A 15,535-nucleotide genomic window follows, 5' to 3' on the forward strand; every position below is an offset into this window, starting at 1 on the left:
ATTTTTATTTCAATAACATAATTTCTACTTTGTATTTCATTTGTACTCTGTTAAATACTATGTTTATATTGCTCTAGGAACCGGGACATTATGGCTCGATTTTGAGTATGTACATTAAATATAGACACATAGAACTCGAATAAGCTACCCCTAATGATACTGGGTCGGAGCATATGTCACGACACCGTGTTTAAAATTGAAGAATTCCCAGCAAACACATCAATTATTGCTTAAGCAATTTAATTAAAGTAACACTTAAGTTATTAAAAGCAATGAGTCACAAGTTAAAAATTTTTCAATAATGACTGCGTGTGTATGTGTGGACAAGTATTTCTGCCAAATCAAGTACTGTTTATGAGCGTCCGTGATGATCATTTCATTCTTAGCAAAAAAAATTAGAATATAAAATGTAAAGCTAGTTTGGGTATTTCATAATGATTTTCCGATAGAAAATAAATTCACCAAACTTTTTAACCATCAAGCTTTATATTTTATTTTCACTTTATTGCCAATCTGAGAGTTAATTTCCCCCATCTGCATAAGGGAATGTCAAGCAATACAAAAAGAAGAGTTCATGGAAAGCCGAATTGGGATCCAAAAAAATAAATTTTTGAAGTGTCTGTTTTCGGAGATTTGTGTCTATTTTGAGTGAAAACGGCCCAATGAGCATAACTCGTGGTCTTTGCTGATGATATATGAGCTCTTTCGGTCCAATTCCATCGTTTAGAGGCTCCATAAACACCTTTTTTGTTATTTTGAATATATATTTTTTAATTTTAATTAGATTAAAATTTTAAGGTTGTTTAGCGGTTCATTTTATTTTGATTTTTATCGTTATCTTGAGTTTGTCGTTATCTAGGAGTCTAGTTCTTTAAATATATGTTGTAAGAAAATTAATTTATTTTAAAATTCGTGAGAAGTTTCTTAAACACCGCCTCTTTCTTTGCATTCGTGAGCGAATCAACAAGTTTAAATTTTTTTATGAGATTATGTTTCTTTCTATAAGTTTTCGCTATGTCAGTAGGTATCAAAGTCTTGTTTGTTCCTTCACCATGCCACCAAGAAGATGATCAATTCGTGATATTAAGTTAGAGGAGGTTAATAGACGTGATGAGAACACACAGTTACTTCAACAAGTTGAAGTGCTGATGCAGCAAACTGCTGCTCTCATTTTGCAGCACCAAGCACCTGCTATACACCGATAGGAGGAGTTTGAGAAGGACAATCATTTTGCTCTCCTTGATTTGCCAATAGATTTGCCAGTTCAGAGAAGAGTAGGTGGACATGAGGATAATGGGCTTTGGAAATCAGGATTCAAAGTTTCAGGGTGGTTCCAGCCTGAAGAGTTCCTAGATTGGATGACTGCAGTTGAGGAGGTCCTAGATTTTAAAGAGGTCTCAAATGAAAGACGTTTGCCCCTTGTTGCAACATGATTTCATGATTGAGCATTGGCAAGGTGGCAACAAGCCAAGGTAACAAGAACCAGAATCGTAAAGAGTATGATTGTGACTTGGGATAAGTTGAATGAACATATAATAACTGAATTCTTTTCGTATAATTATGTATGGATGATGTAACAGGGATTGTAGAATTTGAGCCAAGGTATTAAATCTAATACAGACTATACTACAAAATTCTATATGGTGAACACAAGGAATGATATTACAGAGATAGATGAGCAGTTGGTGTCTTATTATATAGGTGATCAATGGCCCCAAATTCAGGAAACTCTCAATATGTTCCTATGGCCGTATCTGAAGTGCATCAACAGGCTTCATAGATTGAGCAATAACAGCCCAACGAATAGGTGCATGTTCTTTCAAAAATCTACACCAATTAACAGTACGTCCAAATAGTTTCACAGAAATTGTTCTTGTTAAAGAAATCGCAATCAACAGTCGATGGAATATCCTAGTAAGGTTTTCATTGTTACAGTTGTGGTAGAACATATCATAGGCAATCTAAGTGCACAAAAAATTGTGCAAGGGGCTTTTTCACTAAGGAAGCACATAAGAATTATGATAATGAGCCCATCTAAAAGATTTAGTAGAGGATGAAGAACATGTAGCTAATGATGTTGGGCCAATATTGATGGAGCATAGGAATTATCTGTCCCCGATTGGAAATGGCGGTAATTGGCTGTGTAATAATATCTTCCAATCTACGTGTACAATTGGAGAAAAGGTTTGCATCCTCATTATGGCTGAAGAAGTAATCAAGAAATTAGAGTTGTAATCAGAAAAGCATCACAAACTGTTGGAAAAATGGTTATGAAATGGGTCAACTTTGAGCCCAAATTTCAGTGGGACCTACCTTTTAATTAATACGGGACCTAGCATATTCACGTTCTACTCCGCGAGATGATTAACGTGATATATTTATTTATCGAAAACTATTTAAAATTGAATGAAATATTAAGTGTTAAAGTAATTCACATAAACTAAGTATTATGGAAGAATTTGATTTTTCAAACACTTATCTCACATAGGAAAGTTAGGAAACTTTGGTGTGGTTTATAAGGTGAAAGTTTGGAATTGGGTTTGGGCCCCAAGGAGTACCAATAGTCTTTGGAAGGGGAAATGCCTATATCCTATTGGGTTCGATCATAAACACGCGCGCGCCGTCGTCGCCGTCCGTCTGACCAGCCGGTCGACACGGCACGACACGAGCACGTGCCCGAGTCCGAGTCCGGTGCGGGTGGACCTTTACACTATATTAACTTTTCGGACAAAATTTATTTAAAATTTTGGGCCAAATTGTTATGATGTCAATTGGTTTCAAAATTAACGAGTGTGACAAGTGTGTTTATGTCAGGAACACTTCAAATGGATATGTCATGGTATGTTTATATGTAGATGACATGTTGATTATGGGTAACAATGATACTATAATTCAAACTACAAAAATGATGCTAACAAGTAAATTTGAAATGAATGATTTAGGTGTGGCCGATGTTATATTAGGAATTAAAATTTCTAGAACATCTGATGGTCTCATATTGTCTCAATCACACTACATTGAGAAAATTCTTGATAAATTCAAAAAATATAATATTATTCGTATGAAAACACCTATGGATGTTAGTATGCATCTTGTTTTCATTACTGGTGATAGTAAGTCTCAATTGGAATACTCGCGCATTATTGGCAGTTTAATGTATGTATGAATTGCACTCGACCTGATATTGCCTATTCAATTAGTAGGTTAAGTCGATATACAAGTAATCTAAGCACTAATCATTGGAAGGCCATTGTTAGAGTTTTAGGGTATTTAAAACATATCCAAAATTTTGGATTGCACTATTCGAGATATCCAGTAATACTTGAAGGATACTGTGATTCAAATTGGATATCAGATACTAAAGACTCCAAATCAACAAGTGGATATGTCTTTACACTTGGAGGTGCTGCAATATCATGAAAATCTTCAAAACAGACATGTATAGCTAGATCAACAATGAAATTTGAATTCATTGCATTAGACAAAGCCAGAGAAGAAGCCGAATGGCTACGAAACTTTCTAGAAGATATTCTATGTTGGACAAAACCTGTGCCTGCTATATGTATCCATTGCTATAGTCAATCAGCAATTGGTAGGGCACAAAATGCAATGTACAACGGTAAATCTCGACATATACGTCATAGACACAATACTATTAGACAATTGCTCTCTACAGGTATTATCTCTATAGAGTATGTGAAATCAAAAGATAATATGGCGGATTTGCTAACTAAAAGTTTAACAAGAGAGCAAGTCGAAAGTTCATCGAAGGGGATGCGATTAAAACTAATAAAATAATCAAAAATTTCCATGATGGCAACCCAACCTAGTTGACTGGAGACCCCAAGATCTAAGTTTAATGGGACAATCGAACTGTGGAAAACTTAGTATGCACTGGGAAGATTTTACTTCTACCCATTCCTATGATGAGCCAGTGCCCAGCTGCCGTGAAATAGGTTAAGATACGTTTTTAATGATTTCTATATCTTGATTCGTTCAAGTGGAGTATAGCATAATGCTCTTTATGGAAATCACCTATTGAGTGAGAAGGGGCCGCTTCTAAGAGAATTAGGTGATGATGAATTCTCTAAAAACCACTCATGAACCAGGAGGTGTCCAAGGCCAAAATGGACACAAACGTGAGAACCAGCTGTGTTCGAAGAAAACTGTGTGACTTCTATTGTTTAGGTTTCCATTAACGGTTGACTGTTCAAAACAACTTGCTACTGATTGGCTAAGGAAATCCGATAGATTTTACTAGGGAAAGTTCAAAGTCATTGACTACTTATCCCGATACAATTTTCTTCAATTTTTTCTTTGAAAAACATATCAGATGTTATCGTTTGGAATAAGGCCAACATATTTCATTCATTTGGGGGATTGTTGGAAAAATGGTTATGAAATGAGTCAACTTTGAGCTCAAATTTTAGTGGGACCCACCTTTTAATTAATACGGGACCTAGCATATTCACGTTCTACTTCGCGAGATGATTAATGTGATATATTTATTTATCGAAAATCATTTAAAATTGAATGAAATATTAAGTGTTAAAGTAACCCACATAAACTAAGTATTATGGAAGAATTTGATTTTCCAAACACTTATCCCACATAGGAAAGTTAGGAAACTTTGGTGTGGTTTATAAGGTGGAAGTTTGGAATTGGGTTTTGGCCCCAAGGGGTACCAATAGTCTTTGGAAGGGGAAAAACCTATATCATATTGGGTTCGATCATAAACCCACACGTGCGCGCCACCGCCGCCGTCCATCCGACCTGTTCGGCTCGGCACGGCACGAGCACGTGCCCGTGTCTGTGTCCGAGTCCGGGTCCGGTCTGGTTCGGTGCGGGTGCGGGTGGACCTTTACACTATATTAACTTTTTGGACAAAATTTGGGCCAAATTGTAAATAATCAAATTCTTGGGTACATTATGAAATTTAAATTTTGGCTTATTCCGAGTGTTTTATTTTCTTTTAACAGTCGACTGTTTACCGACCAAACAGCCGACTGTTAACCGACTTAACAGACACAACTTTTAAGAACAGCATGTCTGTTTGGATTTTTGAGGCTTGTCTGAAAGGTAATGACTGTTCGAATGGCCACGAATAAGTCTAGAAATAGCCAGCCTCTCTACCAGAAAATTTACACCATTTTCATTGCAAACTTTCTCTGCTTTGAATCTCATTTCCCTCTATCTCGTTCTGATATTGTCTCGAAATAAAACACACTTCGTTGAGTTCGTTGGAACTCCTGCAGATTGCAGTGCTGCTTCCGTAGGAGACGAAAATTCGTTCTATCCTGAAAAATGATTGCTGGACGCCTTTAGCACCATTGAAGACAGCAAATTCGTTTTAAGGAAACATCGTGAAGTCGTTGGGTTCGAATTACAATTTTGGATCCTGTTGATCAATTCTTACATTCAGGTGATCCTGTCGGATTGTTTTCGAAGGAGTAACTTCAAACTCTAGAAACAATACAAACAACATAAGCTACCTTAGTTGAAGAAAGGTATGAATGTTATGGTGTCTATGTGCATTAATTACTTTATCTATCAGACCAATATACAAGGATGAGGTTCTATGCAATGTGGTTGGCATGGATGCCTGTCACCTATTGCCAAGGCAACATTTGCAGTTTGATCGTCATTATTGCACAATGCATTTGTCAATAAATACAATTTTATGTATGGAGAAAAGAATATTGCGTTAGTACCTAGCAAAGCCTCTGGCACATCCACAGGTATTGGGGACAGTACCAATCTACTAAACTTAGGAAAGTTCGAGTTGGAAATGACAAATTCTAGTTTAGTATTTGTTTTGGTGGGTAAATCTATTGATACCAAGACTACAATTCCTAAGAAGATTCGGATTCTGATTGAGAAATTTCAAGATATATTTTCAGAAGCAAGATGAATTACCTGCATTACTGAATATCCAACATCAAATGAGGATGAGTCTAAAGGAACATGAGGAGTTACGTAGTCAAGTTGAAGAATTTTTGACAAAAAGACTTTGTCCAAGAAAGTCTTAGCCAGTGTGTTGTTTGTGCTTTGCTTACACCAAAGAAAGATGGAACGTGGGGCATGTGCGTGGATAGTCATGCTATAAATAAGCTCACAATATGTTATCTTTTTCCAATTCCTCGGTTATATGACTTGTTGGATCAGCTTAGTGGAGTACGTGCATATTCAGTAAGTTGAATTTGAAGAGTGGCTACCACTAGATTCGTATTCAACTCGAATATAAGTGGAAGACAGGTTTTAAGATATGAAAGGGGCTCTATGAGTGGTCAGTTGTGCCATTCGATCTGTCCAACACTCCAAGCACCTTTATACGAGTCATGAATCAGGCGCTCTAGTCATTTATTGGTAAAGTTATCATCGTTTACTTGATGATATCCCGATATATAGTGCTAAACCCAATGATTATTGGGAACATCTTTGAAAAGTTCTTGCCGTTGTGCTTTGCTTACACCAAAGAAAGATGGAACGTGGGGCATGTGCGTGGATAGTCATGCTATAAATAAGCTCACAATATGTTATCTTTTTCCAATTCCTCGGTTATATGACTTGTTGGATCAGCTTAGTGGAGTACGTGGATATTCAGTAAGTTGAATTTGAAGAGTGGCTACCACTAGATTCGTATTCAACTCGAATATAAGTGGAAGACAGGTTTTAAGATATGAAAGGGGCTCTATGAGTGGTCAGTTGTGCCATTCGATCTGTCCAACACTCCAAGCACCTTTATACGAGTCATGAATCAGGCGCTCCAGTCATTTATTGGTAAAGTTATCATCGTTTACTTGATGATATCCCGATATATAGTGCTAAACCCAATGATTATTGGGAACATCTTTGAAAAGTTCTTGCCGTCCTCTATAAGAACAAATTTTATGTTGCAGTAGCCAAGTATTCTTTCCTAACAAAACATGTAGTATTCTTGGAGTATATGGTTTCAAATGATGGTTTAGTATTGGACACAACAAAAGTCGAAACGATAAATCAGTGACCACTGTCAACGACAGTTATAGAAGTTTACAATTTTCATTGTCATGCTTTCTTTTGTAGGAGATTTATATCACACTTCAGTAGCATCATGGAATCTATTATGAATTTTATGAAGACAGGGAGATTTCATTGGAGCCTTCAAGCAGATGAATCATTTCGGTTGATTAAATAAAAACTAACTTTCATTCCTATTCTGGTACTATCTGATTGTATGCAACCTTTTGAGCAACAATGTGATGCTTTGAAGGTTGATATTAGTACAGTTCTTAGTAAGATTGGCTGACCTATGGCTCATTTCAACGAAAAGTTCTTAGGCCTTAAGTCTCGATATAATATCTTTGATATGGTGTTTTATGCTATAATCCAATCAATTCAACATTGAGTCACTATTTGTTTTAGAAAGAGTTGGTTTATATACTGATTATGATGCCCTTAAACACCTTAGTACTCAAGATAAGGTGTCACTCGACATGTTACTTGTATTGCATACATGCAGCAGATTACTTTCATGATTAAACACAAGGCATATTGAACAAGTCGATAGATGCATTGAGCAGATGTCAATCTCTCTTGATGGAATTACGAGTAAAGGTACTAGATTTTGGGACCTTTTGTGACTTATACGCTACTGATCCATATTTTCCAGTAATTATCCAGAAGTTACAGGAGGGTGCACAGTCAAATTTTGTGTGGGTTGACTATTTTATCTTCAAAGGAAATCAAATGTGCATTTCAAAAAGCAATCTGCACCTTATAATTGTTCAAGAATTGCATAATGAAAGAAATGTGGATCTTGATTGTACATTACAACTTATGGCTGCATCCTACTATTGGCCAACAAAGAGGAACAAAACATGAAGATTTGTTAAACGTTGTTGTGCATTTTATCTTTCAAAAAAAATGCTACTAATGCTGGGTTGTACATGTTGTTACCTATCCCAACCAAACCTCGGACTGATGTGAGTATGGATATTGTTTTGCGCCTTCCTCGAATTCAGCAGGGCTTTAATTTTATCTTTGTAAAGGTGGGTTATTTTTCAAAAATGATATGTTCATCCCTTGCAAGAAGACAATAGATGCATTCAATATGGCGGTGTTGTATTTTTGTGAGGTATATTCATTACATAGACGTCCTACATCTACTGTATCTAACAAGGATACCCATTTTCTTAGTCTCTTTTGGAAGAGTCTATGAAGTCTGGTGAATACTCGATTGAATTTCAGTAGTGCTTACCATTCTCAGACAGATAGTCAAACTGAAATGGTTAATTGTTCATTGGGAGATTTGTTGAGTTCCTTGGTTGGTCAGTTAATTAAGTCGTGTGGTCGGTTAGTCAATCAAGTCGTGGGATCAGAAAATAAGTTAGGCAGAATTTGCTAATAACCATGTTATGAACCAGAGAATGGGATTGGACTGGTAGAGATTGTTGAGAAAATTATCACCAATGTCTAACATTGAAAGCTGCCTATCATATTCGTATTTCTGATGTTTTAAATGTCAAATATCTGTTGCCATATTCATACTCGTGATGAAGATGTTTCCTTCCAATAAAATTTGAGGGTGAATTTTCTCCAGTCATGGGAGAATGATGCCATAGAAAAAGATGAAAAATACGACCTGTTTCAACCTAATTCCATCGTTTAGGACTTTGAAAATGCATTTTTTGTTATTATGAATAATTTTCTTAATTTAATTAGATTGAAATTTTTATTCCGTTTAGATTGGAGATCTAATTCCGTTTAGAGTTTGATTTTATCTTTAAATCTTAACTTTATTTAGAGATAGTCATTATCTATAAGTTTGGTTATTATCCAGATTTTAATTAATTCTTTAAATACGAATTCTAAGCCTTTTTTAATTAGTTAATTTTTTTTTTGTGATAATAAAATTCGTGAGAAGTTTCTCTTAAATATTGTCTCTTTTTTTACATTTGTGAATGAATGAACAAGTTTGAACGTCTCATGAAATTTTTTTCTTCCTTATAAATTTTCGCTACGTCAAAATGCAATGTTGAAAAGCTATTCCTGGCCAATTATATAGCATCAAAGTTTAATGACACTCCCCTGGACTCTAGAGGGAAGCCAAGATTAACGAAGTTCAAGCGAAAAATCAAATTGATTCTTAAAATATTTTTTCATCAAATACATAATTTGTTGCTATGTTAGCCTAATTAACATCATCAAACGAATATTTTACAAGAGTGTGATGCGTGTCTGAATGGTCAACTGACTAGATCGAACCACATTCCAACAAGTGTCCCTTCTTTTGAGAACATATCTATTTTAATGTCATTTCCAAAATCATAATCGATTTCTATTACTTTTGAGTGCACAAATATGCCCAGTTTGAGCTCCATTATTTCTTATTATATTAAATTAATTTTTTTTCTTTTCTACTTTAATCATACAATTTTCAATAAAATAATATTACACGTAAATTAAAAACTTTTCAACCACTCATTTTTTTAAAAAAAACACTATTCATCTCATTATAATGTCAAATAATGGGGCTCAAACGGCCCTTATATTACTTCAATTGCATAATGATCATATGAATTCTAAAATTGGTGGATAAAATTAAATCATGATTGAGTAAAATAAGTCCTACATTTTTAACATCTTTATACATTTTAGCAAAATAGTCTTAGTAGCGATTTTTCCAATCATAAGCAATATGCTCGATGAGTACTTGATTCTTAATATGATCATCGACAATAAAATATTTTGTCTATATATTTTTTTCGAATCCCTTTTGCTATTTCTTTGGAAAAAAATTGTAGCCAAATTACTAACCTACATTTCCGATGGCCCCTACCATAGAATCAACAATTCTGAATCTTTTAACAAAAATTTCAAGCATTAGTGTCTGCAACAGAGGTTCCTAAGGGTAGGTTCCTATCTGTAATTATCTGAACTTTGAAAAAGTGATTATTCACTATCTATATTTTCATGCATTTACTTTTGTTACATTGTTGATACGAGCAGTTGCCCAAGAAGGTTTCATTGTACATGAATCCGAATTTATGGAGAATTGGCTCATTCAACGAATTGAAGCACAACTGGTGATATCAAGTTTTCTTAGCTTGACAATGAAGCTATAATATGCTTGAAATAATGCAGAGGGTAAATTTCTTGTGCAATCACTCAACTTTCCATAAAATTTCATCAGGGTCGTTAAATTCTAACTTTTAATTCAGTTTCAAATTATGAAAGTTGCTTAATTGGTAGTCATGCTGCAATAGAGCTTACATGTAATCGTAGTGCAACGGTCCAATTTATCGCTATGTTATGTCATAAAAATGTTAAAACGAAGTTAAAAAAAAACATATTTTAACATTTCTATATAAAGACATTGACAACCTTTCTTTCAATGGTGCCAAGTAGCAATTATGTAGAAACGTAGTTATAGCATTGATTGTCAACTAAGAAATTTATGCTAATTTGGAGGACGATAAGTGACGGAATTCAACGTAGTGGTGGAAATCAAACTAAATTAAAAATTAGTGAAATTGAGATAAATTAAAGTTTAGTTACCCAATTAAAATTTCGTTGCAAGTTTAGTTATTGCAGGTGAAATTTGCCCCTATGCAATGTATTACGGGTAGTTCCTAAAAAGGATCAGACTAATGACGTATACAATACTTGCACTCTTGATATAGATGCTACATAGTTAGTTCTAATCCTTCAAAAACTACGAGTGTAATAGGAGCGTCCATCGACAAAGGGATCACCTTAAGAAGATAATTTCATGGCTATTGAGAACGAATTAAATCAGATGGTTCTATTTCCCAAGCTTTCTTACTTGATCCTATGGAACCAAAGTTGAAAAGATTAAAAAAAATCAGTCATTCACAACAACTAATGAAGGATTCCTCAAAAAGTTAAGGATTAATAAACTTTTTTAGAAGTCGAATGGATTCGATCTTATACATATGCGAGGAAGGTAATCAAAAAAGAAAGAAGATGATCAATCTAGAATATGCGAACTTGTATAAGAACACAAAAATCAACACGATTGGTAAAGCTTAAAAGGTGCTTTTACACACTTTATTCTATCAAGACTAATATTTCTCGAACAAAAACTGCCCGAGCAAAAAAATTTGCCATCATCACATTTACCCGAGTTACGAACTTCTTCTATCCTTAGAAGAGGTAAGTAAGATAACGTTATTTTCCAGCAGAAAACTAGTAGGCCAACTATCCATTGAAAAAGTTTAAATGGTTAGTTCTGTGATTGAAACTGCTTAATTAATATTTATTTCTTTAAGTAGTTATTTCTTTGCAGGTAACTTTTTCTTTTCCTAACTAAGAGGATGTGGGAGACTTTCATCTAAAGAATCCCTTAGGCTTCACTCCTATAAATTTAAAGTGTGATTGCACTTTGGCCTATTTGTCAAGGAAACATCAATTTAGTGACCCCAACACCAACTTTATCTTTTGTCACTCTCAAGTTCAACTACCTACTGGACTTATAAAATCTTGCATCGTCTAGCAATATCACGAACCACGTTTTCTCTTTCCTCGTCTTCCTCTTCCTCTTCTTCTCATCCTTCTATATTTCAATACTTAAGGAGGATTTTGTATGAAATGAAAGCCATGGACTGGTTTTCTTGGCTATCAAAAACTGGCCTAGATCCTTCTTTCGTTCATCAGTACGCCATAAGTTTTGTTCAAAATGAACTCCAACAAGATGACATAGCTTATTTTAATCACGACTTGCTACAGAGCATGGGAATTACTGTGGCAAAACATCGGCTCGAGATTCTCAAGCTTGCTATGAAAGAAAAGGGCAGGAGAATACACCCAATGTTATGGTTCATTTTTGCCATCAAGCATGCCAAGACATTTCTTGCTAAGCATGTTCGGGGTTTGGTTCATAATGAAAATTCGGCTTTTGTACCGAGAAGGAATTACAGTTTGAGATGGAAGGTATCTATGCTGCAAAGGAACAAGATGTTGAGAACAACAACGCCAAAAATGCAATTTATGCTAACAAATGGAGATTCCGTTGCTGAGTCTGGCCAAAAGATTTTGATGCTGACAAATGGGAGCCCCTCAGTGGACTCTCAGAGCTCTGGCTCGGACAAAAACTCGCATATCTCAAATAAGACATGGAGTCATGAAAAAATGGACGTCAATGATGGTCAGGATTGGTTGAGTAGTGTCGAAGACATCACGTGGGATACAATGTTTCAGAATTTGAAACCCACATGATAAATAAACTGAATTTCCCTTGTAATAGTAGTAGAATCAACTTTTTTTTTTGGGCCCTGTTCTTTATGTTGAAATTTTATGAAACTTTAGACGTTATAAAACTTGAAACTTTAGAACTTGAAAAAAAATTCTCCATGTCAAATCACCAAGAAAATTAATGATGCAGAACATACCTTAATTACTTAGGAGTGATTCTTTATTACTGGATCTAGATTCCGGATCTTGAATCTTGAAAATCAACTTCGAATCTCTTCTGGATTGGTTTCTTGATTTCAACCTTGAATTTTGCCTCCTAGGATTCTTTGATTCTTGTTCTTGGTTTTACTTCTTGATCCATAATCTTGATTTTTGATTGTAGATTGTGTGTTATTGATTGTGAGTTTTGGATCTTCCTCTTCAATATGCATTCTCTCTAAATTCTTGTGTTGATGAGATAACACAAAGAATGAGAAGTTACACATAAATTGGGGACCATACCCTATTAATAGTTTCCATATGTATTTTGCTCATCAAGAAATATTATTCTAAAAAAATTTGATCTTTATTGGATCTCTTTAATTTTGTGCTTAACTTTTAAATAGCATTTATACACAATTAATTACATATGTTGGCCCATAGAGATGTCAATTGGGTAGAGCCGGCTCGGCTCAATGACGAGCCCGAGCTCGAGCCGAGCGGGGGTCGCGTCCAACAAGCCGAGCCCGCTCGGCTCGTCGAGCTCGACGAGCGGCTCGTGGGCCGAGCGCAATTATTCCTTTACATTGCACGATGAAAGTTGATTGATCAGATCTTCTTCCACCAATACAACATCATCTTCATTTTCTTGGAGAAAGACTATAAAATTATCCGAATTATCTTTCTCTTTTCTTTAGCGAATTTCCTTAATGGCATTTCTTCTTGAGATTATTGAGTTTGTTCTTCTGAAACAATCTTTTAATTGTATATGAGAGATTTTATAATATAGTCTTGATCCGAAATTACTTTTTGAACAAGATCTGGAACAAGAATTTGTCCTGGTCCAGATCATTGTCAATTGTCAGAGAAGGAATATTTAATAAATATTCCTCCTCAAAGACATAATCCCTAATCTTATCTCTCAGGGAAAACTTTACATCTCAAAAAACTCGGCATTTCTCTTTTCAGAAAAATTGACTTTCTAGTGGAATTATAAAATTTTTAACTCCTTAACAGTTACTTTACTTGAAACTTTATTGTGAATATAAGCTGCAGTCTTTAGCACTTCAGCCTAGAGAGATTTTGGTGTAGTATGGGACGATTCCACATTTTTCTTGGAATTTAGCAAAAGACCTTGGACGTTGTTCTCCTGATGTGTCATATTTGTCACAATACTCACCACTGTGGTAAGATCTAACTTTTTTTGTTCTTTTGCTGAGTTGATTTTTAGTATTAGTCTTGTATGCCTTGAACATGTTTAGTATTTGGAATTTGTCATAAATGAGATATAAATAGCCAAAATGAGAAAAATTCTTCTATGAACATAATAAATTACTATTGAACATTCCGAGCAAAGAAAATCGTCCACATATATCAGTATAAATTAGTTTTAAGACATTCGAAATTCTATTGGCTTCTAATCTCCTTATATTTTGTTGGTTTCCCCTTCATATAATTAACATAAACACATAAGTCTGAAAATTTAAAGGAATCAAGAATTCCTTCTAATATAAGATTTTATACTCTCTTTTGAGAGTGTAACCTAATCACTCATGTCATAACTAAACGGAATTCTCATTGTTTAATTTATATTTAATACCACAAGAATTCAAATGCAAGATTCCTTTATAAGAGGCAATCCTATTAACCAAATATAAGTTATCATAACTGAATAAAGAACTAGAACCCACAATATTTGAATTAAGAAAAAGACTTAGCTTACTATTTCCAATTGAACAAAAGTAATCGAATTTGTTCAATGTAGAAACAGAAACCAAATTTCATCTAAAAAGAAGGTATCGCAAATGCCTCTTACAAACTCAAATAATAATAAGTCGTTAATAATAACCTAAAAGTCCTTATCTCCTTAACTTTAACTGATTTGTCATCACCCTACATAGATGAATCTTTCAGCATCAATTGGCTTTAGGTTGTTAGACAACCCCACGTACACGCGCTTATTTGAATAGGGACACCAAAATTTTATCCACAAAGTGTGTTAGGGTATTGAAATTAATTAACCTCTAAACATACCAAAATGAAAAGTGTACTTGACTTTACACGCTAAGCATAATATTTAGTACAATTTCTCTTCATGTGTCCCAAATTTTCAAAAAGTAATGGCTAGATAATTTATTTTTTTTAGACGTTTATTGTTTTTTTTTTTTTTTTTAACTTAACTAGATGCAGCTTTATTACTCTTCAACTTGTCCTTAGATATACTTACAAAGTGAGTACTTCCAATTTTCTCTTGCTTTAAGATTTCTTCTTCTTGCATACAATTTAAAATGAGCTTATTTAAGAGTTCACTTTTTCTTTTTGATAGCTGTAACTGACCTTAAATTAACCGAATTGTGTAGGAAGAGAAATCAAAACCATATACATGAACAAGTCATTGAACACCATAAACTTTAATACCATTAGTTTTGAAACAAGATGAGACATATTCCCATATATTTTCTTTAGCATTATACTTTAGTAAAACATAGTTTGCCAGAAGCATAGTAGTTTTGACCTTATCGCTTTTTCACAAAGCATTTTGGAATATTTATTTAATAAATTTCTCTGTAGTACCTTATTGGATATAGCGCCCCCTGAATTTTGCTAGAATTTTATGCTTCATGATCATAAAACTTAGCGGTTTGAATGATCCCACTTTTTCAAGTCCCGTTCTATTAGCAAAACCCTTATCCGTAAGAGTAGTGGATTATTCAGTGCATGACGCAAGATCTAGATCCAAGTCGTCAAGAACAATACAAACATTCTCCTTTCAGCCCTTAAACTTTGGTTCAAGCGCAGAAATGTTATTAGTGTTGGCAGATATTATAGAAATAGATGCATTAACCGAATAGAGAAAATAAACCTAAATAATATGTTCGCATAAAAATTCGTATTGGACAATCAATAATTCAAATAGTGGTGAGCCTCATCACAAGAGACTGAGCACAATATTGTTATTTAGTCTTTGGACTGAAATATCAACTTACTCTTTGTGCAGTAATCAAATGTTGACAATAAATCCGGTAAAACTTCAAGTCTATCTTTGGATCGACTCAATATTCACATAATGAAAAACTTTATAATCGTCACATATTTATTACCACGAGTGTGTAAATATTTTTGTCAAATATTGACCATCCTT

At 34.4% G+C, this 15,535-nt stretch overlaps 1 protein-coding gene across 1 annotated transcript; it reads left to right on the forward strand.

The window, feature by feature from the left end:
- Nucleotides 1-7,928: 7,928 nt before the first annotated feature.
- LOC111400510 lies at nt 7,929-12,219 on the forward strand. The gene is made up of 3 exons (XM_023027922.1): nt 7,929-8,030; nt 9,991-10,067; nt 11,577-12,219. Exons 1-3 carry the CDS (start codon nt 7,929-7,931, stop codon nt 12,217-12,219), a joined length of 822 nt encoding a protein of 273 aa, XP_022883690.1.
- Nucleotides 12,220-15,535: the final 3,316 nt, after the last annotated feature.

Source organism: Olea europaea, chromosome 10, assembly GCF_002742605.1.
Source record: "Olea europaea var. sylvestris chromosome 10, O_europaea_v1, whole genome shotgun sequence".
NCBI lineage: Eukaryota > Viridiplantae > Streptophyta > Magnoliopsida > Lamiales > Oleaceae > Olea > Olea europaea.

Bases quoted from the DNA above. Each gene is read 5' to 3' on its own strand.
- LOC111400510 (XM_023027922.1), top strand. From the start codon at position 7,929: ATGTTGTTACCTATCCCAACCAAACCTCGGACTGATGTGAGTATGGAT. The intron at 8,031-9,990 runs GTGGGTTATTTT...TGATACGAGCAG, and splicing joins TTAATTTTATCTTTGTAAAG to TTGCCCAAGAAGGTTTCATT. The intron at 10,068-11,576 runs GTGATATCAAGT...TCAATACTTAAG, and splicing joins AACGAATTGAAGCACAACTG to GAGGATTTTGTATGAAATGA.